Raw genomic sequence first — 27,422 nt, forward strand, 5'->3', positions numbered from 1 at the left:
GTCGCAGCCAGTTCTAGTCCAGCTCATGCTGGTGTCCTGTCTAACCGTATGTGGAAATGTCTGTCGGCAACCTGCAGATGGTCGTGGATTTTTCAAGGGCTCTGTCCAGTTTCCTTTCACCGCAATGCTGGTCGCCACTGCATGAAATATTCTTGGGTACCGCATAGAACACCAATCAAATAAACACATAAATATTTATTTACATATTTATTTGCTTGGTGTTTTACGCCATACTCAGGAATATTTCACTTATACGACGGCGACCAGCATTATGGTGGGAGGAAACCGGGCAGAGCCCTGTGAAATTTCACGACCACTAGGTTGCTGGCAGACCTTCCCACATACGGCCGGGGAGGAAGCCAGCCTGTGCTGGAACAAATAAATAAATTTGCATAATTTATGCATACACTCATATGGATGTGTATTACAAAAGGATCTGTACAAGTTAATGTGGAAAATGTACAATTTCCAACATAAAACAAGTACCAGTACAAATTTGCTTACCACAAGCAAGTCCACCCAAAAATCTTCCATTAAAGAAAGGCATTCACCTTTAATAAATTGTCAATACTGGCTTCCATGATGTATGTAGCCTGGGTATGTACAGGGTTTGAACCATTTTCCCCAACCCAAATTCAATGACATTCATGGACTTTTCAGACTAATTAACTGAACATTCAAGGACTTTTCGAACCCTACATGTACAAACAGTCAAAAAGGCTAACACTTCTGTCATAAACCAGGATCTTTGATAATTTAATTTAAAGTTTTAATTTTTTTAATTTCTGAAACTAAACAAATACACCAATTTCCTTGAAGGAGACAAAGTTACTAATGAATGGCAGATTTCCAAACAGGTTAGAATATTACACATGTTTCAGAATGTAGATATTGCGATCAATTTTGAACTACATGAAAACACTTCTTCACTTTTTAAGGACCTGTATAACTTTCAAGGTTTTCCATGGCCTGGAATTTATATTTTCAGTTTCAAGAACGTCAAAGTCCTATGTGAACCCTGTATATATGATACGAAGCTAAGTGGTAGAAAGACTGTTCAATACATCTGCTATTTTCTCTGTGAGTGAATATCCAGGACCAATGTCAGCACTGGCACTCAAGTCCTGTCCAGCATTTGGATGTGCATCCAGTTTGACCTGTGGAAAGCCAGCCTGGCTTGTGAGGGATGCAATCAGAGTGTGGAGCTCACGACCACGGTCTGGAGGGATCAGCTGACCTAGTGCGGTAGCTCCTCCCAGTATGTCAATCGTGTGGAGGATGAACTGAAGCTGTACTTTAACATCATCTGTCAGGCTTGCCTGAAGAGAATCCATAAAACAAATGTCTACACACATATATATATACTGTAAGATGAAGCATTTATACTTTGTGGGTAACACTGCAGGATTTTAAAATCTCAAAATGTTAATTGTAATACGCTGAGCTGACAGGAAAGATATTTACTCAAATACCTCTTAACTTTTTGCGTATGAAAGAGCAAGATTCAGTGCAATTTATCCACATTTATAATTGGATTTTGGAGACAAAACAACTGATTGGAGTGGCCAATTTCAATGCTTCACAAAACCTATAATCTACTCAGAATAAAGTCTTAATACGCTTGAATAAACACCTTGCAAACAGGTGAAAAGGCTGAAGAATTACAGTACTTATGGAAACTTTTGATGCACATAACACTGAAGATAGTTTACAATCCACAAGTTCTAAAACTATCACCAGCCATTTATTTATTTATATGAGTGGTCTTTTACGCCGTACTCAAGAATATGTCACTTACACAACAATGGACAGCATTATGATGGGAGGTAACAAGGCTGAGCCTGAGGGAAACTTGCAACCATCCGCAGGTTTGGGGAGAATAAGATCAAACTCAACTCACCCAACTGTTGTGACAAGTAGTAAGCATTCATGTACCCAAAATAATGATGCAATAATACAGCAACAGTTTCTATGGCAACAATTTTCAGTACAGAAAGTCATTTTTCCATTTCATCTGGGACAGACAAATTAATAGCCATTTCTACAAACAGCAATAAATCTTTTACCTTGTTTAAAATGAACTGACCAATGGACATTCCACTCTTAGAAAGAACAAGAAACACCATCAGTATCTGACCAATCAGTGGAGAGATGACATGGCAGCCATGGGAGTTCTGATAGGTTGAAACTGCGTACTCCATATCCTGAACCTTCAAACTGCTTTTACTCATGAGACCTTGTAGCATAAATATCGTCTCCATCAAATTTGTCTGAAATTAAAAGAATGAAAATGAGCGCATTGTTGGTTGGTGTTTCATAATTAAAATATCTTTAACTTTGCTTGGAAGTGGATGCATGGTCCTAATCCTGTCTCAGTGATACTTGCCGCTTTAATAAGCGAAGCACCATAATATGCCGGCACAAGACGCTTCATACAAGTCTCAGTAAACGCGTACAAGGCAAGCCATTAACCTGGGTCTGCTTGGCTTCATGAAGACTTTTTTCTTTTTACCTAAGCAAAAGTGTTTTACTTAACACAAAACTTGTAGAGTCTCTGATGTAATGTTTTATCAAGAAACATGCCTTGTTGGACACAAGAAAAATATTAAGGACTTACTAGACTTAAAATTTTTGTGAAACCAGGCCCTGGTAACTGCAAGACTATGGTTGTTTGTCAAGAGTCAAATCAACATAACACTTAAAAAATTTGCTTATTTATTTTCAATATGGAGGGACATAGCGATCAATGTGTCTGTCAGTAATCATTTCCTTACCTTAATGTCAGGACACCTGTTCACTCTCAATGGCAATTTGTACCACAGAATGAGTGTCACACACGAATCCAGCTGCTGTAATAACACAAGCATGACAGATGAAAAAGGTATAAAAGCAAAGCCATCTAAATGTAGTGAATCACCTAAAATTTTGTGCACAAAAGTTCAGTTTTAGAGGCAAAAAAAGTGCCATAAAATATTACTTTTGGTGCTGACATTCACCTATCGTGTTTTCTTTTCTTTTTTTTTTTTTTTCTTTTTTGCAGTTGGGTATCATCATACCTGCCGTATGCAAGAAACCTCTAAAGATCAGTTGAACTTGCAGAATCAGGTAAAATGTGCAACTTAATGGTGAAAAATCAGGTCATTTATGACTGCAAAACCACCAACCTTTGGCAAGTTAGGGACAAACTTTCCCACATGTGACAAACAGATATACACACCATATTGGTGGGATATAAGTGGTCTTCAATGGAAGGTAGTTAAACTGTGTGAGAATCTTAACTTTGTCACCAAGGCGTCACTAAATCATGGATCAGGAGAATGGAATCAAAAAATGTAAATGTATTCAGCATATGTAATATACATCTTGCAATGATCAAGTGCAGGTTTCAGGGTACATTTAGACAGCTGTATGCGTATGTTCCATTTCCGCACAAACACAATATATGTTAATGTAATACATTATATAACACGATGTTAGCCTGTGTGCTAACAATAATGCTACACCGAAGTCTACAGAGTACCAGCTGTGACAGTATTACTAACAGGGTATTGGCTCATTTGAGAGCTGGCTGTCAGTGGTAGAGACAGGCCGTATGCCATGCCATGGACCAGAGTACTGACTCACCTGAGCTGGCTGCCAGGCAGTGGTGGAGACACGCTAGGTACCAGACAGGGGGCTGAACCAGAGTACTGGCTCACCTGAGAGCTGGCTTCCTGGTAGTGGGGAGACAGGCCTGGCGCCGGACAGGGGATTGAACCAGAGTACTGGATCACCTGAAAGCTGGCTGTCAGACAGTGGTAGAGACAGGCCACATGCCAGACAGAGGACTGAACCTGAGTACTGACTCACCTGAGAGCTGGCTGCCAGGTAGTGGTGGAGACAGGCCAGAAGCCAGACAGGGGACTGAACCAGAGTACTGACTCACCTGAGAGCTGGCTGCCAGCCAGTAATGGAGACAGGCCATGTGCCAGACAGGGGAATGAACCAGAGTACTGGATCACCTAAAAGCTGACTGCCAGGCAGTGGGGGAGACAGGCCAGGTGCCCAACAGGGACTAAACCTGAGTACTTACTGACCTAAGAGCTGGCTGCCAGGCAGTGGTGGAGACACGCTAGGTACCAGACAGGGAACTGAACCAGAATACTGGATCACCTGAAAGCTGACTGCCAGGTAGTGGTGGAGACAGGCCTGGTGCCAGACAGGGAACTGAACCAGAGTACTGACTCACCTGAAAGCTGACTGCCAGGTAGTGGTGGAGACAGGCCAGACACCAGACAGGGGACTGAACCAGAGTACTGACTCCACTGAGAGCTGACTGCCAGGTAGTGGTGGAGACAGGCCAGATGCCAGACAGGGGACTGAACCAGAGTACTGATTCCCCTGAAAGCTGACAACCAGGCAGTGGTGGAGACAAGCTAGGTGCCCGACAGGGACTAAACCTGAGTACTTACTGACCTAAGAGCTGGGTGCCAGGTAGTGGTGGAGACAGGTTTTGTGCCAGACAGGAAACTGAACCAGAGTACTAACTCACCTGAGAGCTGCCTGCCAGGCAGTGGTGGAGACAGGTCATGTGCCAGACAGAGAACTGAACCAGAGTACTGACTCACCTGAGAGCTGGCTGCTAGAAAGTGTTGCAGACAGACCAGATGCCATGCAGAGAACTGAACCAGAGTACTGAATCGGCTGAGCTGGTTGCTAGGAAGTGGTGCAGACAAACCAGATGCCATGCAGAGAACTGAACCAGAGTACTGACTCACCTGAGAGCTGCCTGCCAGGCAGTGGTGGAGACAGGTCATGTGCCAGACAGAGAACTGAACCAGAGTACTGACTCACCTGAGAGCTGGCTGCTAGAAAGTGGTGCAGACAGACCAGATGCCATGCAGAGAATGCAGAGATGCCATGCAGAGAATTCAGTACAACCAGAGTACTGAATCACCTGAGCTGACTGCCAGGCAGTGGTAGAGACAGACCAGGTGTCAGACAGGGAACTAAACCAGAGTACTGACTCAACTGAGTGGGCTATGAGGCACTGGTGGAAACAAGCCAGATGCCAGGCAGAGAACTCAACCGGAGCACTGACTCACCTGAGAGCTGGCTGCCAGGCAGTGGTGGAGACAGGCCTGATACCAGGCAGGGAACTGAACTAGACACTGCCACAGTTCACAGTTCTGCTCACTATACTGCTTGTGAGAAACTGTGCTAACACACCTGCCTATGGACTGTATCTGGGTGAAAATCCCAGCTTGTGTTAGGTCTGTAAAGGTAACCATACCAGAATCTGTCAACATGTCAACTAATAATTTTTCACTCCTCCAGCTCACATAATGTAATGAAAGAATATGGATTAGGTTAAAAAAAAATCACATGTATCTGATACTCGAGAAAGCAACATGTGGATGGTCATGAGTTTACCCAGGGCTCTGCCCAGTTTTCTCTTGCCATAATGCTGGCCACCGTAGTGTAAGTGAAATATTCTTGAGTACAGCATAAAACACCAATCAAATAAATAAATACTCGAGAATATTTCACTTATACGACAGAGGCCAGCATTATCTTGGGAGGAAAACCAGGAACTCATGACCATCCATAGATGGTTGGCAGACCGTCTCACGTACGACTGGAGATAAGCAACATGTAACAAGCCTACAAAGAGTAATGTGCTCAAATATGTTTCCATTATCTTTATGTGTGGTATTCAATTGCTATAATTTTGTTGAAAACAATGTCAAGCTGAACTTTAAATGGTCATGGTAAGGACATGTGCCATATGAAAATTATAATAAGTGTAGGAAATATAGACACTAAACAGAACAACATTGCAGAAATAAATTTTAAATGGCAGTGCAATGGTTTAAGATCAGCACATGAAACATATAAAGAAACCTTGTGTGGAAATCTGTTCCGTTTAATGCAAACAAAAAATGGCCAGAAACGCATTAAAATTGAACAGAACAGCAGAAAGCTTATACACGAATTACCATAGTTACCGGGTTACACATGTATCACCCCTTTTTGATTCATTTTATGTGATGCAGAGTTAAGACAAAGAAGTCAGGGAAAACAAGTTTTTAAGTCCAACATTAAGTCCAACATACTTATCGTAAGAAAAAGAAACAAAACAACATAAAAGGTTGAATTGTTATCACGGTTGAGACAGTTTCAATTCATTATCAGGAAGTGTTACGAAAAACAGGAAAACAGACTGACAAATGGGAAGGTAACCTACAGTTACCTCTGCTTTCAACGGACAAAATAAGAAGGTTGAGTTTATATATGTTTATGTAGATGAAACTTTTACATCACATTAGTTCATGTGATACAATTAGGTCAGGCAGTCTACCATGACACAAGGGTTATTCCATAGGTCTATAGCACATGTATATAAGTACTATCTACCTCCAGGCTGGATGGAATTTCCCTTTAGTCTAGTGGTAGACGCATGGACTCAAAATCCAGAGGCTGCTTGTTCAAATCCCCAGCTGGTAAACCCATCACATATACAGTGTAGTTTCCCTATAGCGTGCTAGTTTGGGGATAGGTTCTTGAGCGCTTTCTAAGCTACCTCGCCCTAGAATGTCATACAAATACACAAATGACGTCTCGCTATTTACGCATATTTCTTGGTGAAAGTCCCTGCTCATTAGCAGTTCTATCTGTTGTCATGAGCACACCACAGATTTTTGGAGGACAAGATATGGGTAGCTTTATATCCAAGAGCGCTGTATTCAGGCATCTTATAATGAAGCCACACTGTAGTAAAAAAAATAACAGGTGTGATTGCGCGTACTTTTACCAGTAACAACTGTAAGTTACCTGAAGGTGAGACTTGTAATAAGGTGACAAGATGCTGAAGGTCAGGTGAATAACAGCCTCTCAGAGAAGTCAGTGGCCTGGAGAGCTGAAAACCATAAAATCCTTCGCATCATTTATTTGTTGATTTTATCAGTGTTGGACACTGTGCTCCAAAAATTTGCCGCTGCCTGTTACTAGCCTTCAAGTAGGGCCCTTTGCATGGACTGAAGACAAGCTTCATGATCTGTTTGTTAAATACAGGTCTAGCATTACACTCAAACATGGAATATCCTGTTAAAGACATTTCACCAGACATGAAACCCCCAGCCATAGTAAAATTTGCAACTTATATATCCCCTAATGCCAGGGCTTAAGAATTAAGTCAAAAATGCAGTGAGGTTAGTTACAATTCACTAGATGTCACTGGTCTAAAATTGGTGTGTTGTCATCACATTGCTACTCCACTTCCAATACACCTTCATATAAGGTACAGACAACCAATATTTTGGTCCCATTCTTCATGCTGTAAACAGCCTCGCAACCATGTGCTTCGAGCGGAGTCAAAGGAGGGTACACAGCAAGGATTTCTCTGTGTGTAGTAAAAGTACAGAGTAAAACCACACAGAAAAGTACAGGTTCTAATATTACCTGCGTGTGACACATAGCCTCAGCCTCCCTCACAACGGTGTGGAAACTCCCAATGAACTCTACAACCCTCCAGTCTCCATTGGTGTGCAGGAGGAGCTCCCCAAGCATGTGGCCCACAGCCTGGTAAAGGCTGGCATGTTCAGCACAGGCCCTAGGCTGCAACACAAGCCAAGTTCATGACCATCGATTTAGCCAGAATTTAAATTCAGGCCATTTCACAGGCAATTGTCGCCCATTTTCCATATCTTTCCTCTGCTAATTTTGTCAGAACAGGCTGTCTCGAAGACACTGAGACACCCTTCCGGCTAAACCTATGTTTGTGACATACATATACAGGTTTATTGGCTTGAGAAATGCAGTTCAGGGATTTACGGGGTTGGGGGTGGGGGGTGGGGAGTAGGGGGTGGGGGGTGGGGGTGGGGAGTAGGGGGTGGGGAGTAGGGGGTGGGGGTGGGTAAAAAATAGGGATGGTTCAGGAAATACCTCAGCCATTTCATTTGCTTAGTTCTTAATTTCACTCAAACAGGCATGAGCAAATGACCTAAAATTTCACCCCCAAAAAAGAGCATTTTAACAAGCAAATATGAAATGCTATGAAATATAACTTTTGGTTCTGTAACTTAAAATTATTCCAGTGGGATATCCTACCTTTCAAACAAACGTGAAAAAAATTGTTTTAAGATCAAGAGAACTCAAATCAAGCAGAATGTGCAACTTACATGTACATGAATGGGAAAACATGGGAAAACGTTGGGTTTCATGGGAAACCGTTGGGTCAGCTTTGTAATGTAAGTTAGTAAGGGAAACGCAGATGACAATCTTCATAACTGAATGCTACTCTGATAATCCAAAGTCTTTGGAAATGGGAGTAATTTAAACAGAAATTTCACTGTCAGGCCACAAAAAATTCTCCACTTATTTGCATACAGTGTGCAGTAAAATACAATTCCGCGCATCATTCTGTTCTACTGAAAGTCATCTTTAAAGTCAGAGAGGTGCTGATACCTTACTGAAGTGCAGATAAGGAAATATAACTCGATACTTTACCAAATGCCAACTTTTCAGTCTTTTCTTGACATCAGGTGTCCAGTAATCCTGAAGCAGCACCGATCTCACTGTAAACAAAACCTCATCTTCCAAACTTGGAAAGTAATGTAGCCATAGTAGGGTCAGAAATCTGTACGACAAAACTGGCCTGGTGGCTGCAAAACAAAAACAAACTTGTGTGTCATGATACATTTGTTAAAGCTAACAATCTTGCCATTGTATAACAAATTTGTTCTACAACTGAATACATGTTTATACCGTTACATTTAGCAGGAATTCTGAGATATTAATGACATGGCAACCAGTAACATGGGCATGGATCCTGGAAACACATATATTTATTTATCTTATTGGTGTTTTATGCCATAGTCCAGAATATTTCGCTTATACGACAGCAGCCAGCATTATGGTGGGAGAAAACCAGGGACATACATATAGGCGCACACATCATAATGACCAGGTCCACAAGGTGTGGGATCATTTTCCACTTTGGACAGGGAAAATTGCAGATTCTTCAGCTCATATTGTTTGGAACTATTGATCAAAACCAAAAAACAAATAATGAACTAGCAGATAAATTTTTACAGGTAGGCAGTGCAAAATAACAATCCAAAGATTACAAAGTTTCGATGCCAAGGTACCCCACAGATAAATTTTAGCTAAGGTGTCAATCAGGAACCCAAATATTGCATGGAAGAAATGACTGAAGAACAACTTCAGACAGGCCATAACAGCCTAAAGCAGAGTACTGACATATATGTACATGTACTAAGGCCAAATCTGAGACTAATCCAAATCTGAGGGAAAATATCATGCAGAAACCAATGGGGGAATTTCAAGTAGGAAATCTTTTGTCGTCAAAGGTAAAAATAGTCCTACTGTGTCATGAGACATAAGACAAATGTTAGGCAACCTTTGTTGACATTAATTCACCGGTCACATTGTCACCCTGTTCCAGGAACACAAACGACGCCTCTTTCCTTTAGGAATTTCTAAAGTTCACTTTAAACGATCAGCCTCTCAATTTTCTCCATCATTCGTCTTGTCTAAATTACTTTTTATGAAACTTTTTCATATTGTTGATTTTCTAATGTTGTTCTGGAATGTGCATAGACCATGTATGTACTGAATTATAACCGTGACAACAGCTTTAACCAGAAATCTACAATGTGAGCCAATCAGGACAGACACAATTGTTCATCATTAAAACTGAATGCCTGTAGGGTATCACTTACACTCTCTGCTCTTTTTCTGGTGCTCTGTTAGGCTGACGAAAAGAGATATGGCATTGTCAGACCCTGGGTGCAGGGCTATTCGCTCAAGTAGGGCTTCAGCTAACTCAGTCATCTCAGGGTAATGAAGCAAGTACATAAAGAAGTCTGTATTCTTCAAAACATATTCAGGTAAGCAAGTTATGGTAGAATGATGCCTATCTGATCCTCTGCAAAGTCTTTGTGTTTCAGTTCTTAAACAAGTTGACAAGTCTCGAGACATCTGAAAAAGAAAAAAACATGACAATTCAAATTAAAAAAAAACACTGCAAAGAAATACGCACACGTCAAATGCAAAAACAGATTTTAATCCCATACTTCATTGTGTATTTTACATGTATTTATATTTTCAGGACCATAATGCTGGCCTCCATTGCGTAAGTGAAATATTGACTACGGCCTTAACTTCAATCGGACAAATGAGTAAATAAAAATTATACTCTTTTCTAACAGATTAAGTCTCGAAATGGGCTTGACCCTAGATTTACAGCCCCCGAAGCGGACGCTCAACCTACTGACCTATCGGGGCCGGTCTCAGCAATGTTTTGATGCATTTATCCTTATTCTGAACCTAAAGAAAACAACATTACTTTGTGAACAATGATTACACAGCATTGAGACATATGTAGGAATTTTTCTGTAATGATTCTGTAGTAAACTTTAAGCAAATTGAAGAACAATTCTTTTATGAAGTTCTCCTTTCAATAAGTCAGGCATTAATAAACCAATAAACCTGTATATTATTTGTGTACACAAAACTTCTTGTGAATGAGATTACAGGCCTTGAGAAGATAACAATGGTAGAGGTGTTCTTGGTCTCCTCCCATCAATGCCAGTGGAGTTCCATCCCTTCCACCAGAGGACACATTTGTCGTACTTCGCAGTTGGGACTGGAAAAAACAAATTACACAGGCCATGTATTATGGATGTCAAACACATCTGCGTAAATTCTGAACACTTTCAGTAACACATAGCACTATTATATGATGACAAACTATAATGAATGTCTGAAAATTTTCCTCACAATTGCCCATGACTTGGCCTTCGCTTCCAATGGTGTATTTGGCACTCTCCCTGTGTAAAATGTCAGGATACATTCCATTAAGGACTTGTATATGGATTTTTCTTTCAGCAACTGCGGCATTCCACACAAACGTCCCAACAGTTGACCAGTCAGAGGCAGTTCTTCAAAGACCTCTGATACAGTCTGAAAAAAAAAAGTAAAATATTCAAATCATAACAAAGACAACAAATCTCCAAAGATTTTGAGGGCGATAATTCCATCTTCTTATATATGTACTACAACGCTGATATTTGTTGGAGTGTTACAGTGTTGATCTTTGTAGGAGTATTACAGCGCTGACCTTTGTGGGAGTATGACAAGGCTGACCTCTGTAGGAGTATTACATAGCTGACCTTTGTAGGAGTGTCACAATGCTGACCTTTGTGGGTGTATCACAGAGCTGATCTCTTCAGGAGTATTACAATGCTCTCCTTTGTGTTGAATGCTAAATTCTAGAATAAAAAGCAAACTGATAAAATCAGTCAATTTTGGTGCGTCACTCGCACAGATGCGAAAAAACTTTCGTTAAAAACAGGGCAGATTTACTCTACGTGTTGACTTGAACATAAAACTGATGGCACGGGCGCCTGCAGACTATGACTAACTGTCCACTGATGTAAACATCTACCAGGTCAGGGTAACAATTAGGAATTTATGATGGCAACTTCCATTTATCATGAATCATACCAGTAATGTGTGAACCTGACCAGCTCCGTAAGGGCAGTGCACTGTTAAAACTGGTGTCAGCTTCATTCGTTGAGCTGCCATACGGACTTCAGGTTAGTCATTTTAATCAAGACCACGTTCCACAAAGCAACTGTAGGTTAAGTGGACTATTGCTACAATGCCTGATGATCTACCTAAATTTTAGGCTAAGCTGATCGCTGCTAGGAAGGATCCATGTTACCATGGCAATGGTACTTGTAGCTACATCCAATCAACTTTGTCTACAATTGTTTTTAAGACCTGGGGCACTTTAAAATGATCAATGTAACCCTCCACAATTCTTCTAATTGTCACTACAGATAGTAGTAGTGCTGAAAGCAAAACATTACCTTTGTCTCACAGTTTCTTTTTTTTTTTTTTTTTTTTGGTTTTTCCTTTTTTTTTTCGGAAAAATAAAGATATGTTTATGTTGTTCATCAGGTCAACTAACAACGTGAGAAAAGAGGAAATAAGTAGGCTATTAAATTACAGTCTATAGAAGCAGATCAGTCGGCCTAAATTTAGAAAAAAAATTAGGGTATTTAAAGGGAAAACCAACCAAGCCTGATACACTCTGTTTCAGGTTCCTTAGAATATCTTCTATATCTGCTCTTAGGCTGGCAATTTGTAAAAAGCATTTCAGGTCGGTTGGCAAAGCGTTATTTCTGATACTTTCAGAGCAGCTGTATGTTGAATCAGTGTCCGTTCCTTCGCCACCTATCGGAAGTTCAACTATCCGCTTTAACAATTTCGCCATTTGCTCAGCTAGACTCTCTGCAGGTTTAGACATTTTAAAGAGCTTTAGTAGCTGAACAAACTTTAACTCATTCCGTGAAATGGTTTATCTGTCAAATTTCCCTCACATTATCTTGAGACACAGAGCTATTTTTCAGTGCACAACCAACGTTTTGTAAATATTTGAAACTTTCCAGTAATTTTAAATGATCGCTCTCAGTGCCATTTAAACAACCTAAGAGATCATACAAAATAACATGTTTAATGACACCGTTTATTACATCAGAAGGAATTGTATAACCCCTAATGCTGTTCATGAAAGTTTCGGACTTTCTACTTGATCGTGCGCAACAATAAATGTGGTCAGCTGTGTTATAAAAGTAGTTCCAGGAAGGAAACTATTAAAAGATGTGGTGTAAACAGTAAGAAATTGACACTGTTGTGGTCTTACGTGCGCGTATTTGGTATACCACGTCGTGTATTTGTGAAAGGACACTGTAGTTTTGTGTTAGATCATATTGTCTGGAGAACTATTTCCTGTGACGTCAATGACGCGTATTGGTTCTGTGTAGTTAGCCAATGTTTTTATCTGTCAAGTGATGAGAAGAAAGGTTAGACAGACTTCGAGAGGACAAATGTCGTTAAATTTGGTGTTGTGAATTGAAGTTCAGTCACAATGGGAAACTGTCTAAAAACACCGAATAACGATGACATTTCTTTGTTGAGAGGAAGTGACAGTCAAGATGGCTCAGAGCAGTTGGGTCCCCCTCCACCCTATCAGGTATGGAGTTTTCAGCTCTCCTTTCAGCATATCATACATTGTGGTACACTAGGATGTACGTTCTTCCTTTGTTGGCATAGAAAAGAGCCATTCGTGTCATAATAGCCATGACTAGGTAACTTTACAGGAAGTCTTCAAGTAAATGTTCTATGCTGATAATATTGCGAGTATTTCATTGCTACTTTGTGTTATTGATTAAAAACAGAGCACGGTGTTTGTGTAAATTTGGTGTATATGTAATTTGTTCACACACAAATGATAGATATCAACATCCAGAGCCATACAAAGGCCTGTATCATCACATGTACTGAAGTTGAACTAGAATTACAGAAGGCTAACCAGGAGACACACAGTATTTGTGTTTAAGATATATATATACATATATATCTTTTTTTCTTAATTTGAAAGGACACTTACATGACGTAGAAAAAATATATCACTTACAACTGACTTGACGTACATGGTAATGTCTTCACTCGTACAGTCGCACTTACGAACTAGCAAGGGAAACATCATTCTAGTTATTATGCACTTGAACATGAAAGAAATGCTCCATTTTAGTGTTAAATTAGCTGACCTTGATTTCCAAATACATTGGTTCAAAAAGCTATATTTTGTGGTAACAAAACTATTCAGGGCTTGATGGGGTGAAAATATGACTTTTCAATTTTAAGATGTCACTTTCCAGTCATTTAATAAATTTATTCAGTGCAAGCGCTAAAAGTTTATTTAAAATATTTCGTTTTAATGTTGTCCAGGGTGTTCGGAAAATGCAAGTAGCAGGCTGCAGGCAGCTGTGTACTGCTCTCCCCATAGCTGCCTACTTTCAATATTCTTACTATTTAAATCAATAGTAACTGTGACATAATTACTTTCATTTCAGCTGCCTACTTTTGAACTGTGACCTCCTCTAATTCTAAATAAAAAACCCTGGTTGTCATGTTAGTGCATCTTCAACTTACCGCGCCAATGCTAACTAAACTGAAACTTGAAAAGAACAAAAGAAGATAGCCTGGCTTTAGTATAAAACATATTGTATTCATTCACCTGAGCCATTTTTCCATCGGCTGTCAAGACAGGTCTTCAGATCAATTTAAAACTGAAACCCATTACCCAAGCTGGACACACCTATGCATTGAAAAAAGCCAAAACCAAATTGACTGGGCTCTAATGGGTTTTACTGTTTTTTAACTGTTGGTACAGAATCCAGCATAACTTATTAATATGCGCCAGAATCATTTAGCAGCATCAGTTATAAATGAAATTATAGTTAGGTCTGTTGTGTCATTTTTTTTTAATAACCCTAGAGTCAAGTCTGGTATATCCATTAACCTGGAACGATATAGCCAAACTTAGTGTTCGACGACTCTACCAAGCTGAATGGCAGCTCAAAGATGTGATTGCATGTGTATAGAGTAATATCGAAAGTATCATAAAAGCCAATGGAACACATGTACGCAGGTTACAAGACCTTTTCAGTAAATCATTGTAACAGTAAATCCATTTGATGTCATACTGTTTTCGTGATGTTTTTGCGGTGTTATAAATGCTGTGGTATGATATCATAATGCAAAAAGCTATCGTGAGATTGTGACTTGACACAAATTAAACAGTGCAGAAAATGTCATGTCATTGCATATGACTTCAAAATAACCCTCTGGGGCTGACAGAAAAGGTCAGTGGAAAAATGCCAGTTACTATGTCACTGACAAGCTGTATAGTTCTCTGCTTGAGTTTGAATTTGGTCTACTGAGAATTCTCAATCTTAACGTAGGTGTAGTATAGACACATTGTTAAATTTATAATGTTTATTCATCAAGGGAAGATTTTAACCTACACATAAAAAGCATTCAGGTAGCTGGTTATTGTATATGAAGTGTTAGTTTGAACTGAAGCTCAGACGGTCTAATTTGGTTTACTCAGTGCCAAACAAATGTCGTCAACCTACGAGTATGAACTGTTCTGACCATCATGTACATGTAGCGTGGGTGATAATCACAACAACCAGTGTAATACGTAGCAGTAGGCTTATTGAACATTGTGGTTTTACACAGTGCAGGATACATGTGTGAACAACTCTTCATTTCAGCCTGGTTTTGTGGTTTATGTTGTATATATTAAGTTAGCATTGCTACATGTTTATTGGAGTTGTTATTTAAAGCTGTTGTTTTGTGACTGGGGGCCTCTATGGCCTAGTGGTTAGCGTGCTAGTGCTGCACAGTGGATGACTCATCAGTGCAATTGCTGCAAGTTCAAATCCACCTGATGCTGGCTTCCTGTTTCAAGAAATGTACAGATGGTTGTAAGTTTCCCACAGGTTCTGCCTGGCTTCCTCCACCATAATGCTGGCACCATCATATAAGTGAAATATTCTTGAGTACGGCGTAGTCAGTAAATAAATAAATGTTTTGCGACTTATGTCTTATTGTTTTGTCCAGGAGAGTATACCAGTATATCATCCCTCTCCCAATGTTAGCCGACCAGCGAACCTACTTACAGAAGAAGAGCAGATTAAAATTGCCCAACGTTTAGGCCTGATACAGCATTTACCCACTGGGGTGTACGATGGAAGTAAAAAGAGCAGAGAGTAAGCTTTAACATGTTGGAATGATGATGGTACACATGTACGTTTTAGATACTTTGCTAAATGTTCCTGTGGACTGGTACGTGGCCATGCTCCTTCATATTCTACTAATAAGGAAGTCATTAAATGTTTATTGAAAGTATCATATTTATGTAAACAAAGCAAAGTGTTAATTATTTAACCCACATGTGATATGACATGTTTGATGTACTTTATTTACAAATTACACTACTTCAGAGTAAGGATAAAAGGCTGAATAGATTATATCTTGACATTTTAGATAATGATTTGGTTAAATGAGCTAAAAACTGCACACTTCCCCTGCGTCCACTGTTCAAGAGAGCTTCATGAAGCTAATACTCATATGGCAGTTTGTGCCGTTTGATGATTCATTTTAGACGGCATGTATTGCACCAATATACCCATATCTCTATATGACATGTGGGAAAGTTTGTCTGTAACTTGCCAAAGATCAGTGGTTTATACCGGGCACTTCGGTTTCCTCCACTCATGAACTTGTCTGCCATTGCATAAAAATGTTTGAGCCTGGTGTTAAACAATCAAGGTAATAAATAAACCAAATAAATAAATAAATGAAGACTGCATACATGTTCATGAGGCGTTGTATAGATTACTTCTCACTTCTTCAAGTAAACTATATAAATCACATTTTTTGACTCAGACTCAAGTCGATCCTTTTATTTCTGTTAGTAAAGGTTTGCGAAAGTTTCATGGTTATCTATTTAAATTCAAACAGAAATAAAACTGTTGGAGTGGAGTCAGAATGTCTGATGTTAAAATGTATATGTATGTATCTTTTGTGTAAATTGTGTTACAGGTGCTAAACAGTGATACATATATTAATTTTAATGCATGCAACTTTCTGCTTGCTCCCTTAACACTTGTACATCTTTCTTTGTCGTTGCACAGGTGCGTGATATGCATGGGTGAGTTCATCATCGGGGACTATTTGCGCTACCTGCCCTGTATGCATACATATCACAGAGAGTGTATTGATGACTGGTTAATGCGATCCTTCACCTGTCCATCATGTATGGAGCCTGTGGATGCTGCCTTACTGTCCACCTATGAAGCCAACTGACCACATCACTTCATGTCGTAGCCAAATTACACCCACCTGCCACATGCCATGTGAAGTACTCCTTACACTGTACCTCAGCCTGAGGATGGAGGCGGCATGGTGGGGAGGATACGACAGCTGCATGGACAGCACACTATACATGTGACATAGCTCCAGGAAAAAGGGATCTGCTACAATTAAATACAAATGTGAATAAGCCATAAGGTTTGTGATATCAACTGTGCTTCAGAGACTGTGCTTTTATGGCTGAACTATACAGAACATTGTGTATCAGATCTACTTTCAATTATGTTATCATTTGGTGGGGATGGTTGATTGGATCACCTGTCTTGTTAAGGACATATTTCACACCTGCGCACTTTTCCTTTACTCAGTCACACCTGTTAAAATGTCCCTCTTCTCGCGTACACATCATGTCGGCTGACAGGAGTTTTAGTCAGGATGTCTCCTTTGTCAGCTTTAACCTTACACTGCAGTACTTACATGTAGGTGCCTTCACTGTAGCATCACTCTTTTGATACAATGTGTGTTGTTTATTGATACATGTGAGTGTTTGCATACAGAACTACATGTGCATGTAAGTGTTACACTTGACGTTGGGTCAAAACTTTGTAATATTTCAGAATTAGTTCATAGATGTTTATATACATGCATTTTACCTGTATCTTAATTAAGATATAGATATAATTAATTAGATATAATTAAGATATAATTCTAGACAGGTTTCTAACAGAGTTACATTTATAATCCTGTGTAGTGCTTATTCACTAGTGCTTCAGCAATGACAGGCTGCATGTCTCTTGAGTTGAATTGCATTTCACCAGCGACAGTTGAGTAAGGATACAAAAATGCAAGTTTTACATCATTTCACTGTCCTCCACAAATATCTCATTTGACTTGCTTCTTGGACTTCACATACATAATTAGAATATTTGATACTAAGACCTAATTGTTCACATCCATGTGACAAATTGAATCTATGTCCAGGAATGAATGTGACTTTTCCCAAGGTAGGTTTATCATTGCAGTTGTTCTCACCTTTCTAAAGCCACACATGCATTTACTTGTAGAGCAGTCTAAAAGTGTCTCTAATTGGTAGGATTGGGTGTGACCAAAAGGTTATTAATGTAAAACCTTCTGCTGTCAATACACTCAAGGATAATGGCCATGCGACAGTCAGGAGACAAGTAGTATGTGCAAATCTGTGTGAATACACCCTTGATGAACTGAATGAGTAGGATTACATTCTACACAAATGTTATTGAAGCTCATTCATAATTCTTTTGACCTGGAAAACAAGGCAATTTCATTGGCTCAAGGCTTTTTTCAGTCCTAGAAAGTGGAGGAATTTGGTTCATGACTTTCTTTTAGACTGGAAAGCCATGATTTGATATTCATCCCCAAGATGGTGTCTTCAGGTGGTTTTATGATATGTGTTTTCATGTTGAACTTAGAAAAGCATTTTAAATTGTACCAAATCACCTGTGTTTGTTTGTACTTGTGAAAACAGACAAGTACCCCCCCCTCTTTATTAATAGAATAGTGTGTTCCCTAACACATGTAAATCTACATACATGTGTTATTCTCAATGCTCATGTATTTGTGTTAACTATAAATATGTCAGTTTAGATAACATTATGAAATATGTGATGTCACAACATGCCAAAACTTTGCATTTATTGAAAACCAAATCAGGACTCCTATATATGGAAAAGTCTATGTGAAATGTAATGGAAGTTCAGAAGTATTTATAGCTAAAATAGTTGATACAATTTTGTGCCATATGATTCTGGCTGGCATTTGTGGTATTTGGATGACTGCAAAGCTTCACACACCTACCCTCCTCTAAAGTAAAGGTGAAAATGTAATGTCTACCTGTAAATTAACTAAACACAAACATTAACTCTATGCTTCTGGTATTATAATTGCAAGTATCGGTAATTATCAATATGGATGTTCCAGAATTAATAGAAGCATGTGTTCAGGGCACCATTCTGTTATGGGTGAAGATAACAGTGTAGGTACAACTAGGCTCATGACTTGTTTTGGAGAATTGTGAAATGATACATGTATTAGCTTAGCAATTCAAATAGATTTGTTGAAAGATTAGGGGATTGTTCAAAAGGAGGAAGGAAAAAACATGCAGTGATAAATGGGCGAATGTTGAAATTCCCAGCCATTTTTATCAACAATCCAAATACTAATGTGCTTTCTGAAATTCATAATGCTCTAGTACTAAGCAGTATCTACATGTAAGTTATGGTGTATTTATAAACATAGGTTTAATATAAGCTATTTAAACAGAATTGTCCATATTTGATATAAAGAGTAGAAGTTTACCCTGGTGAAAAGTACTCTGTGCTTAATTTAATACATGTAGCTTTTGTTATTATTCCTGTGTTCAGAGTACTGATATTGAATGCAGAAAATGTACCATTTTCTGTTTCCATGTACATTATATTTATTCAACATTGTATGTAAAAAAAAAAAATGTATTCAAGGAAGTATGTGATATAAATGAGCCCAGGTAATTGAGCAGGAAGCTGAGTTTTTACACATCTGTTTCCTGGTTCATAAATGGATATTTACAGTTCCTGCAGGCTAAATCACTTCTGTATAGTAAAATCTGATAGACTGTATTTTCCCTAAAGTTTAGAATGTAAAAATGCACTTCCAGAAGCGCATGAAGACATAAAAATGATACAAAACTTTAAGTTTTTGTGATGAGCAAATTAATCAGCCTTCACACAAAAAAAAATAATAAGTGGCCCTAGATTTGTCACTTGAGAACAGCTAAACTTTAGGTGAAAGACAATATCTACAGACCGTGCTATCCTAGCTCCAGGCTTGTCATATTACACATGTGGTATTGGGGATTCTGCATTGTATATAGTGTATATAAATGTAAATGAATGTGTCATGTGATGTGAAATGCTTTAAACTCACAGATCCTTAGTTTACAGGAGTGTAGCAAGACCATGAGCTTGGATGTGATAAAGTGTACAAATTATCTCCCCTGATTTATGTTTATTCGATTTACATTCAAGCTTTTATGCCATTTACTACTCTTTTTTTTGTTGTTACCAGTGCTCTCACCGTGGTGTAGTTGAATAAACACACTCACAGCCAAATTGAAGTTGTATTGGTTAAAAAGTCATTCTTAGTTTGCTAATTATTTAAGGTTAAATTTTGGTTGTATTCTCAGCTATACGTACATGTACCTAAAAAATTCATTGTTGGGTGTAACATTCCTGATCAAGCCAGTAAAACTAGACTAGGTTGGCGGGAACATTTTTTTTGGTATTACGGTGAAAAATATTCAGACTTAAAAAAGATTAACATTGCGATATGATTAAAAAAGGATAATAGAAAAAATCCAGTAGAAACTTGGAACCTTGTTTAGACGGTTTCGGACCGAGAAGCATATATATATTTTTTTTAATGATGGCCCAAGTTGATCTGTAACTCTGGGTTGTCCAATAGAATCAGGCCAGATTTTTGAATCATAGTCCTATAACTGATGTAAAAACCCCTAACATACATGCATTGACATTTGTGAAACCTGTATGTCTCCTGTCCTATATGTCAGGTGCGTCTTCATCTGAGGTGTGTATCTACCTGTGCGTGTTTTGTGTGACATCTGTGAACAGTTTCTGGAGTGTGTACAGGATGACCTGGTCACATGGTACAAGCACTGTGTGGTCACCTGGCTGGTTCACGCCATCCCCTGTCTGTCAGCCCATGGCCATGCACCAGGAAGTTCTCTCTTAACCACATTATGTGTGTCAGTCATGAGATTATAGCCCGGGAAAAGCTGCTTTGTTCATTTGCTGCAACAGGTTAAAATAGACATAGCAGTTGCCATGGTGACCTAATCTGTTTTGTCTCATTGGGTTTGTTTTAGGGTCTGTTAACTGAACTAGATCTCTTACATGTATCTCAACTGCATGACTTTAAAGCATGATAAGGCAGTTTTCGTGTTTTGTCATGGACACAATACATCGGCGATTGTAGGCTTCCTGATCATGTGTCATTTTCAAGGTAGATGTGTAATAAGTGTGGAGAATGTCTTTAGATGATGATTATGGCACATTTTAAGTAAGTTACCCATGCATGCAAAGTCAGCCGTGCTTTGTACAGGTGTAATATGTTAACCCTACTCTTTAATATTAATATATGGATCATAACATGTTTTAGGCATTGTTGTTGAACACCACACAGTCAGGTAGACTTCAGTTTTCATCTTGTTCCCCATTTTCCTGTTGACGAGTGCCACACAATTTGTCCAAGTAACAGCCAGTTACAGCGGACTCAAGTAGCCCTAAAGTGTTTCAGAATGCTTTCACTTCCATTTTAAGCTTTTACATACATTCACAAAAACCCAAACAATTACACATAAAATGTGTAGAAACCATGCAATAATCAGATAGATATGTGTCACAGTATTAATGTCTTTGCCAAGAACAGACTATGGACAAGCGCATAGTCTTATAATCACTGGGTCACACAAAGTGCGGGTTTAAATATAGCTGTGGGCAGGGAATTCGTAAATTTCCCACTCTCACTGCTTGTGAGGCTTTGGCAACAGTAAGTGGTCAAAGATGCTCATGTGGGCATGTGCACTGTCTAACGATCATTGAGACTATTTGCCTGTCAACAGCATGGTGTGCATATTTGTACCTCGCATGCAGGGAAGTTTGTCAGTATCAGGCCTACAGTGGGTTTTCGCCAGACACTCTTTAATCCTTCACCCTTAAAACTGACCACCATTCTGCTTGTGAAAAATTGAGTATGTAGGTATCCATTTGTTAATTTGCTGTCCTGAAGTTTATGTTAATAAGGTTACTTTAACACATTATGAAACCTTAAGCCATCCACATGTTCAAGATCTCCACCAATATTTTGTTGTTTCTTTTTGTAAACATTTATATGATGTATTGAAATAGTTAGGAGTCAACAGCTTTAGAATATATTTATGATTTTTGCTTTGTCATTTTTTTCGTCTTTGTTATTTAATTCTTTTTTTTTTTACAATTATTCAGACATTTTGTTCTACAGTGCTGTTACATGAATGTGACTCAATAGTTATGAGAAAGAGAAAGCAAGAGTGGCTTGTGGAGATTCAGGCGTGCTTTTGGGGGAGTATTCGTATTGTGGTGTACATACAGTGTGTTCGAATGAAAATAACTGGATCAAGGCGAGACATGTATATATACTTATGATTGTAAATATATATGTGTATATATATCTACCACACTGCGTATGGTGTGTTTACACGCAAGACAGTCAGGCACTGGATACTGGCTGAAAAGGAAATGTTTTTGTGTCACTTGATTTCTATTTGTGCTAACTACATTAACTGTGTAAAGATTTATCAAGTATAAACTCTTTAATCTATCGAATTTGTCAAATTTTTTATGCATGAAAGAACCACTTATTACGCCCTGTCAACAAGTCATTTTCCAGCTTTTGACAAGTACATGTAGAGTTATGTGCACATGTTCCCTGGTGACCAGTACTTTAGATATTACTTCACAAAGCACACATAGCACTACATGTGCTATGTAAAACGGGTCTTAGAGAGTTAGATAGTTGCTAACATGATGCCTGTCATTGTTATCTTGCAACAAAAGTAGGTTGAATATTTCCTGTATGCAGTCAGGCCTTTTCCTCAGGCAAATGATAATCTGTACAATTTTTGATGTTACATATCAAAAGAATAAAAAAAATGTCTATTAAAATATGTTACAAGGAACTGTGGAGTGTAATAAGGTGCCTGGGGAAGGGCATTGTTTGTTTATTTGTTTGGGTTTTTTTTTTTCACTTAATTGGTTTTCTCTGCCCATAAACCTGACTATGTTGCCATACAAGTCAAATCTTCTTGAGGATGGGATTAAACATCAAGTCAAGTAAATAAGAGCCTTTCGTTTAAACTTAGGTAAGCAATTTTAATAAAGGACAGAAAATATCTGGAGGACCATTTCATATGCGTAATATGTGGTGTAAGAATATCATGGTAAATTTACATTACGTTACTTGGTGTAAGTGTGAGAACTCTAATAGCTATGTAGACCTAAGTAATAAACAAACTTATAAGTAACAGCCAGTGAATTATTTTGTTTAATTAGATGAGCAGTTATTTCCAGTTTCAGTTCTGTTAAATCACACCAAAGATTAATACATATGTATCTGCTGTGTGTAATATCAGAAGGCCTTAGTGTGCTAATTGTTTTCATGCATTCAGTAATGTCACTCACTACTTTGGCTCTGTCTCTTCATTTTGCTCACATCCTGTCTGTTACCACTTTGCTAATGTGTGTGTGTCTTTGAGATAAAGTTTGAGGAAATGCTGTTACATGCTTGTCATCGTCCTTTGTGGTATATTTATGTACATACATGTATAGCTCACAGTCAGAGGGGAATAATCACATCATTGAGTGATACAGGATATACAAGTGTAAAACAATATATTAACATGTTCTGAGAGAAATAAACATGTCATTTATACATAATTATATATGGCTTCTTTTTTAGTATTTGTGATTCTAACACTGGCAGATATTATACTCAAATACGATATCAGCTGACATAGTTGTGGTTAGTTTGTATCGTTATTATCATAGGTTGGTGGCTAGCGCAATAAAGTTTCAATCTAAGACGGTCGTGTAATGTGTGGAGGAAGCCAAACTATCGTCCTTGATCAAACTGGTGATTACCAGAGGACTTCACAAAGAGGTGCATTATACTTGGATAACATTGTTTTCAAGCAAGCAGTCATTAATAACACAGAGCCTGTGTATGCATGTTTGGGGTTTAACACCGTACTTAACAATTTTTAAGTCCTTTGATGACAGTGAGTCACTATGGTCAGTGTGCATACATACACTGTGCTGTCGGCATACTTTAACTCGATGGAGCCTCGTGGCTGGTGTCAGTATTCTGACTCGATGTGGCCTCATGCTTGATGTCAGTATACTGTGACAGGATGGGGCATCGTGACAGGCCTCAGCATACTGTGACAGGATGGGGCATCATGACAGGCGTCAGTATACTTTGAGTGGATGGAGCCTCGTGTCTGGTGTCAGTATTCTGACTCGATGTAGCCTCATGCTTGGTGTCAGTATACTCTGACAGGATGGGGCATCGTGACAGGCGTCAGTATACTGTGACAGGATGGGGCATCATGACAGGCGTCAGTATACTTTGAGTGGATGGAGCCTTGTGTCTGGTGTCAGTATTCTGACTCGATGTAGCCTCATAATTGGTGTCAGTATACTGTGACAGGGTGGGGCATCGTGACAGGCGTCAGTATACTTTGAGTGGATGGAGCCTCATGCCTGGTGTCAGTATTCTGACTCGATGTAGCCTCATAATTGGTGTCAGTATACTGTGACAGGATGGGGCATCGTGACAGGCGTCATTATACTGTGACAGGATGGAGCCTTGTGTCTGGTGTCAGTATTCTGACTCGATGTAGCCTCATGCTTGGTGTCAGTATACTGTGACAGGATGGGGCATCATGACAGGCCTCATTATATCGTGACTGGATGGAGCCTTGTGTCTGGTGTCAGTATTCTGACTCGATGAGGCCTCATGCTTGGTGTCAGTATAATGTGACAGGATGAGGCATCATGACAGGCCTCAGTATACTTTGACTGGATGGAGCCTTGTGTCTGGTGTCAGTATTCTGACTCGATGTAGCCTCATAATTGGTGTCAGTATACTGTGACAGGATGGGGCATCGTGACAGGCGTCATTATACTGTGACTGGATGGAGCCTTGTGTCTGGTGTCAGTATTCTGACTCGATGTAGCCTCATAATTGGTGTCAGTATACTGTGACAGGATGGAGCATCGTGACAGGCATCATTATACTGTGACAGGATGGGGCATCGTGACAGGCGTCAGTATACTGTGACTGGATGGAGCCTCGTGTCTGGTGTCAGTATTCTGACTCGATGTGGCCTCATGCTTGGTGTCAGTATACTCTGACAGGATGGAGCATCGTGACAGGCGTCAGTATACTGTGACAGGATGGGGCATCATGACAGGCGTCAGTATACTTTGAGTGGATGGAGCCTTGTGTCTGGTGTCAGTATTCTGACTCGATGTAGCCTCATGCTTGGTGTCAGTATACTGTGACAGGATGGGGCATCGTGACAGGCCTCAGTATACTTTGACTGGATGGAGCCTCGTGCCTGGTGCCAGTATTCTGACTCGATGTAGCCTCATAATTGGTGTCAGTATACTCTGACAGGATGGAGCATCATGACAGGCCTCAGTATACTGTGACTGGGTGGGGTTTCATGTCTTATGTGAGTATTCTGTGATTGGGTGGGGTCTCTTTTGTCTGGTATCAGTATAATGTGACGGGGTGGGCCATCATGTCCAGTGTCAGTGTACTGTGACTGGGTGGGTCTCCATGCCTGAGTATACTATGTCTGGCTGGAGTGTCGCATCTAGTGTTCTAGTGAAGCAGCAGTGTAAGCCTTTTTACACTGGAACAGGCCTGAAAGTACCATGTCGAAAGATATGACTGAAATGCTATGAGCAAAGATTTGAATCGCCATACAAGCAGAAAATCTATCATTCATTTAACTACAAGTTATCAGGAAACTAAATATATTAATTGTAGTGCCTATTCTGCAGCTTTCAATCCAACTGTTAACCTTGCTGTTAATTGAAAATTTTAACTTTTCCGTTCTATAATTTAGAAATCCGAGGCCAAATACAGTCCACTACAAGGTCTATCCTTGTAACAAGAGAAAACGACGCGGATGCGGATCAAGGGAAATAATTTTGGTTACGCTATAAGGTTATTCCCCTTTAATTTGACAGATGCAAGATGGCGGCGCCCACGGAGGTGAAACGTGGTTTGACACAAAATTGTGACTGTCTTTAAAAAGATCACATTTAGACGGTTAAAAGTCGGCTATTTATGTCTCCTAGTTGTTGTTACAGTTTTACCCAGATTATAGTGCCAGTTCCACCTTATAAGACGTCTTGTTTGTGAAGTGTATCGTTGGTAATGTGATCAGAAGTTTAGGCCTAACAACACTTAACCAGAAATTTGAAACGCGAAAAGTTTGTCTGCTCAACAGCTGCTTCATAATTTACATTTTTAGAGTACGCTGCAAACTGCATTTGCTGGTAGATGGTACAATAAAGATAGTCTTTTGGAAGATCGATTTTGGACATTGTCAAATCCACGTCGTAACATCTCCCCTTCCAGTCGCCACACAATGTTTTTAAATGGTAATTCAATAAAGTATCATTATCACATTTCATATGTAAAATGCCTCCAGACCATGACCCACCGTCCTGTCTTCAAGACGGCCGCCATGTATTTAAAATGGGTGAATACAGTTTTGGGGCTTTTTATTACTTTCTCTTTTCTAACAGTGATAATGGTAGACTGGCTGATTATTTTTGCAGGTCAGTTTTTAATATTGTTGACTTGGGTTATTTATAGTATAATAATTTTGCAACATGTTAAATGAAGTCAACTATGAATAATAGAGTCCAGGAGATCGACTGTTGTTGGCGATTCAAGTGTTCATGTGACCCTGTCAAACCATGAGGCAAATTGTGCCCTCTTGAAAACATTACGATAGGTCATGGCCTGTAGATATTTTACGTGTGAAACGATACTGCATTGAATTGTCATTAAAAAATTTGTGTGGCGAAAGAAGAGGAGATGTTATGGGGTGGATTTAAGCTGCTAGAGGTAGGTGGAGTGGTGATTGGGGCAGCTACCCGTGTCACACCATTGAGACAAACTTGCTTGACTCTGACTGTGGTTGAGCAGCAGTGAATATGGCGTGTCTAAATATATCTCATAGGCGAGTGATGCTGTAACGTCATCATTGGCTGCAGTAAATAATCTGCAGACATCTACATGTATATAGTTACATTGTTGTAGACACTGACTCATCCAAAGAATATACTGGTGCAGTGGTTATGTTCATGCCGTAAAGTAATGCGCCGCAGAATATCGTAAAATGATTCTCGGGTTGTCCGGGCATGATGGTTCCATGTTGACGCCATGATAGGCGAATTCTCATCCGTTTGTACGCCCATCATGCACATACAAGGAACATGATTCGACCGTAATAGGCCCACCATACACTGACTGTGGAGCCGTGATAGCTGAAGGATATTTGGCTGGAATGCGGCTGTTCTGTACATGCATATTGCTCTTACTTTATGTTTGGCAAAATTTTGTTCAATCAAACATGGTTTCAAAACAATGAGAAAGCATGCTCCATTAAAAAACCTGATGCAGTTTGCAACAAACACTGATAGACCATTCAAAACAGCTCTCTGGCATATAGATAGCTTATATATAAATAAAACAGTTTACCATCATAACTTTCAGAGTCGTGGGTCATGCCATAATTTCATTTTTTTATGAAAATTCTTGCATCAAAAACCTGTGTGACTGAAGTGGTTAGCTTGCCAGCATGGCACAGTGACACAGGAGCCTCTCACAAATGCTGTACGGCTGAGTCCAGCACATGATGGCTTTCTCTCCAGCTGTATTTGAGGTCATCTTGCAACCTGCAGATGGTTGTGAGCTCCCCCGGGCTCTGCTCGGTTTCCGCCATCATAATGCTGGTTGTAGTCATATGAGTGAAATATTCTTGAGTACGGCATAAAACACCAAAAAAATAAATAAATAAATAAAATGAAAGA

At 39.4% G+C, this 27,422-nt stretch overlaps 2 protein-coding genes across 3 annotated transcripts; one reads left to right on the forward strand and one right to left on the reverse strand.

The window, feature by feature from the left end:
- Positions 1 to 376: 376 nt before the first annotated feature.
- Positions 377 to 12,390, reverse strand: LOC135471131 (uncharacterized). Of its 2 annotated transcripts, none has more exons than XM_064750215.1 (11): positions 12,199 to 12,318; positions 10,783 to 10,965; positions 10,541 to 10,648; positions 9,723 to 9,981; positions 8,488 to 8,642; positions 7,441 to 7,596; positions 6,814 to 6,898; positions 5,085 to 5,254; positions 2,775 to 2,849; positions 2,067 to 2,270; positions 377 to 1,319 (listed from the first exon to the last, which is right to left on the reverse strand). In XM_064750215.1, exons 2-11 carry the CDS (start codon positions 10,900 to 10,902, stop codon positions 1,038 to 1,040), a joined length of 1,614 nt encoding a protein of 537 aa, XP_064606285.1. In that variant the 5' UTR covers positions 10,903 to 10,965; positions 12,199 to 12,318; the 3' UTR covers positions 377 to 1,037. The 2 variants fall into 2 exon arrangements, with proteins under 2 accessions (XP_064606285.1, XP_064606284.1); XM_064750214.1 differs by having other exon boundaries at positions 378 to 1,319; positions 12,086 to 12,390.
- Positions 12,391 to 12,631: 241 nt separating this feature from the next.
- LOC135470280 (RING finger protein 11-like) lies at positions 12,632 to 21,077 on the forward strand. Its single transcript, XM_064749123.1, has 3 exons — positions 12,632 to 13,042; positions 15,481 to 15,629; positions 16,557 to 21,077. The coding sequence occupies exons 1-3, from the start codon at positions 12,938 to 12,940 to the stop codon at positions 16,726 to 16,728; spliced, it is 426 nt and encodes a 141-aa protein (XP_064605193.1). The 5' UTR covers positions 12,632 to 12,937; the 3' UTR covers positions 16,729 to 21,077.
- Positions 21,078 to 27,422: the final 6,345 nt, after the last annotated feature.

Source organism: Liolophura sinensis, chromosome 7 (genome assembly GCF_032854445.1).
Source record: "Liolophura sinensis isolate JHLJ2023 chromosome 7, CUHK_Ljap_v2, whole genome shotgun sequence".
Lineage (NCBI taxonomy): Eukaryota > Metazoa > Mollusca > Polyplacophora > Chitonida > Chitonidae > Liolophura > Liolophura sinensis.

Bases quoted from the DNA above. Each gene is read 5' to 3' on its own strand.
- LOC135471131 (XM_064750214.1), bottom strand. From the start codon at position 12,316: ATGTCTAAACCTGCAGAGAGTCTAGCTGAGCAAATGGCGAAATTGTTA. The intron at 9,982-10,540 runs GCCTGTAATCTC...TTTCTTTTTCAG, and splicing joins ACCATTGTTATCTTCTCAAG to ATGTCTCGAGACTTGTCAAC. The intron at 1,320-2,066 runs GTAAAAGATTTA...GATTCTCTTCAG, and splicing joins GTCAGTTCATTTTAAACAAG to GCAAGCCTGACAGATGATGT.
- LOC135470280 (XM_064749123.1), top strand. From the start codon at position 12,938: ATGGGAAACTGTCTAAAAACACCGAATAACGATGACATTTCTTTGTTG. The intron at 13,043-15,480 runs GTATGGAGTTTT...TGTTTTGTCCAG, and splicing joins GTCCCCCTCCACCCTATCAG to GAGAGTATACCAGTATATCA. The intron at 15,630-16,556 runs GTAAGCTTTAAC...GTCGTTGCACAG, and splicing joins GGAAGTAAAAAGAGCAGAGA to GTGCGTGATATGCATGGGTG.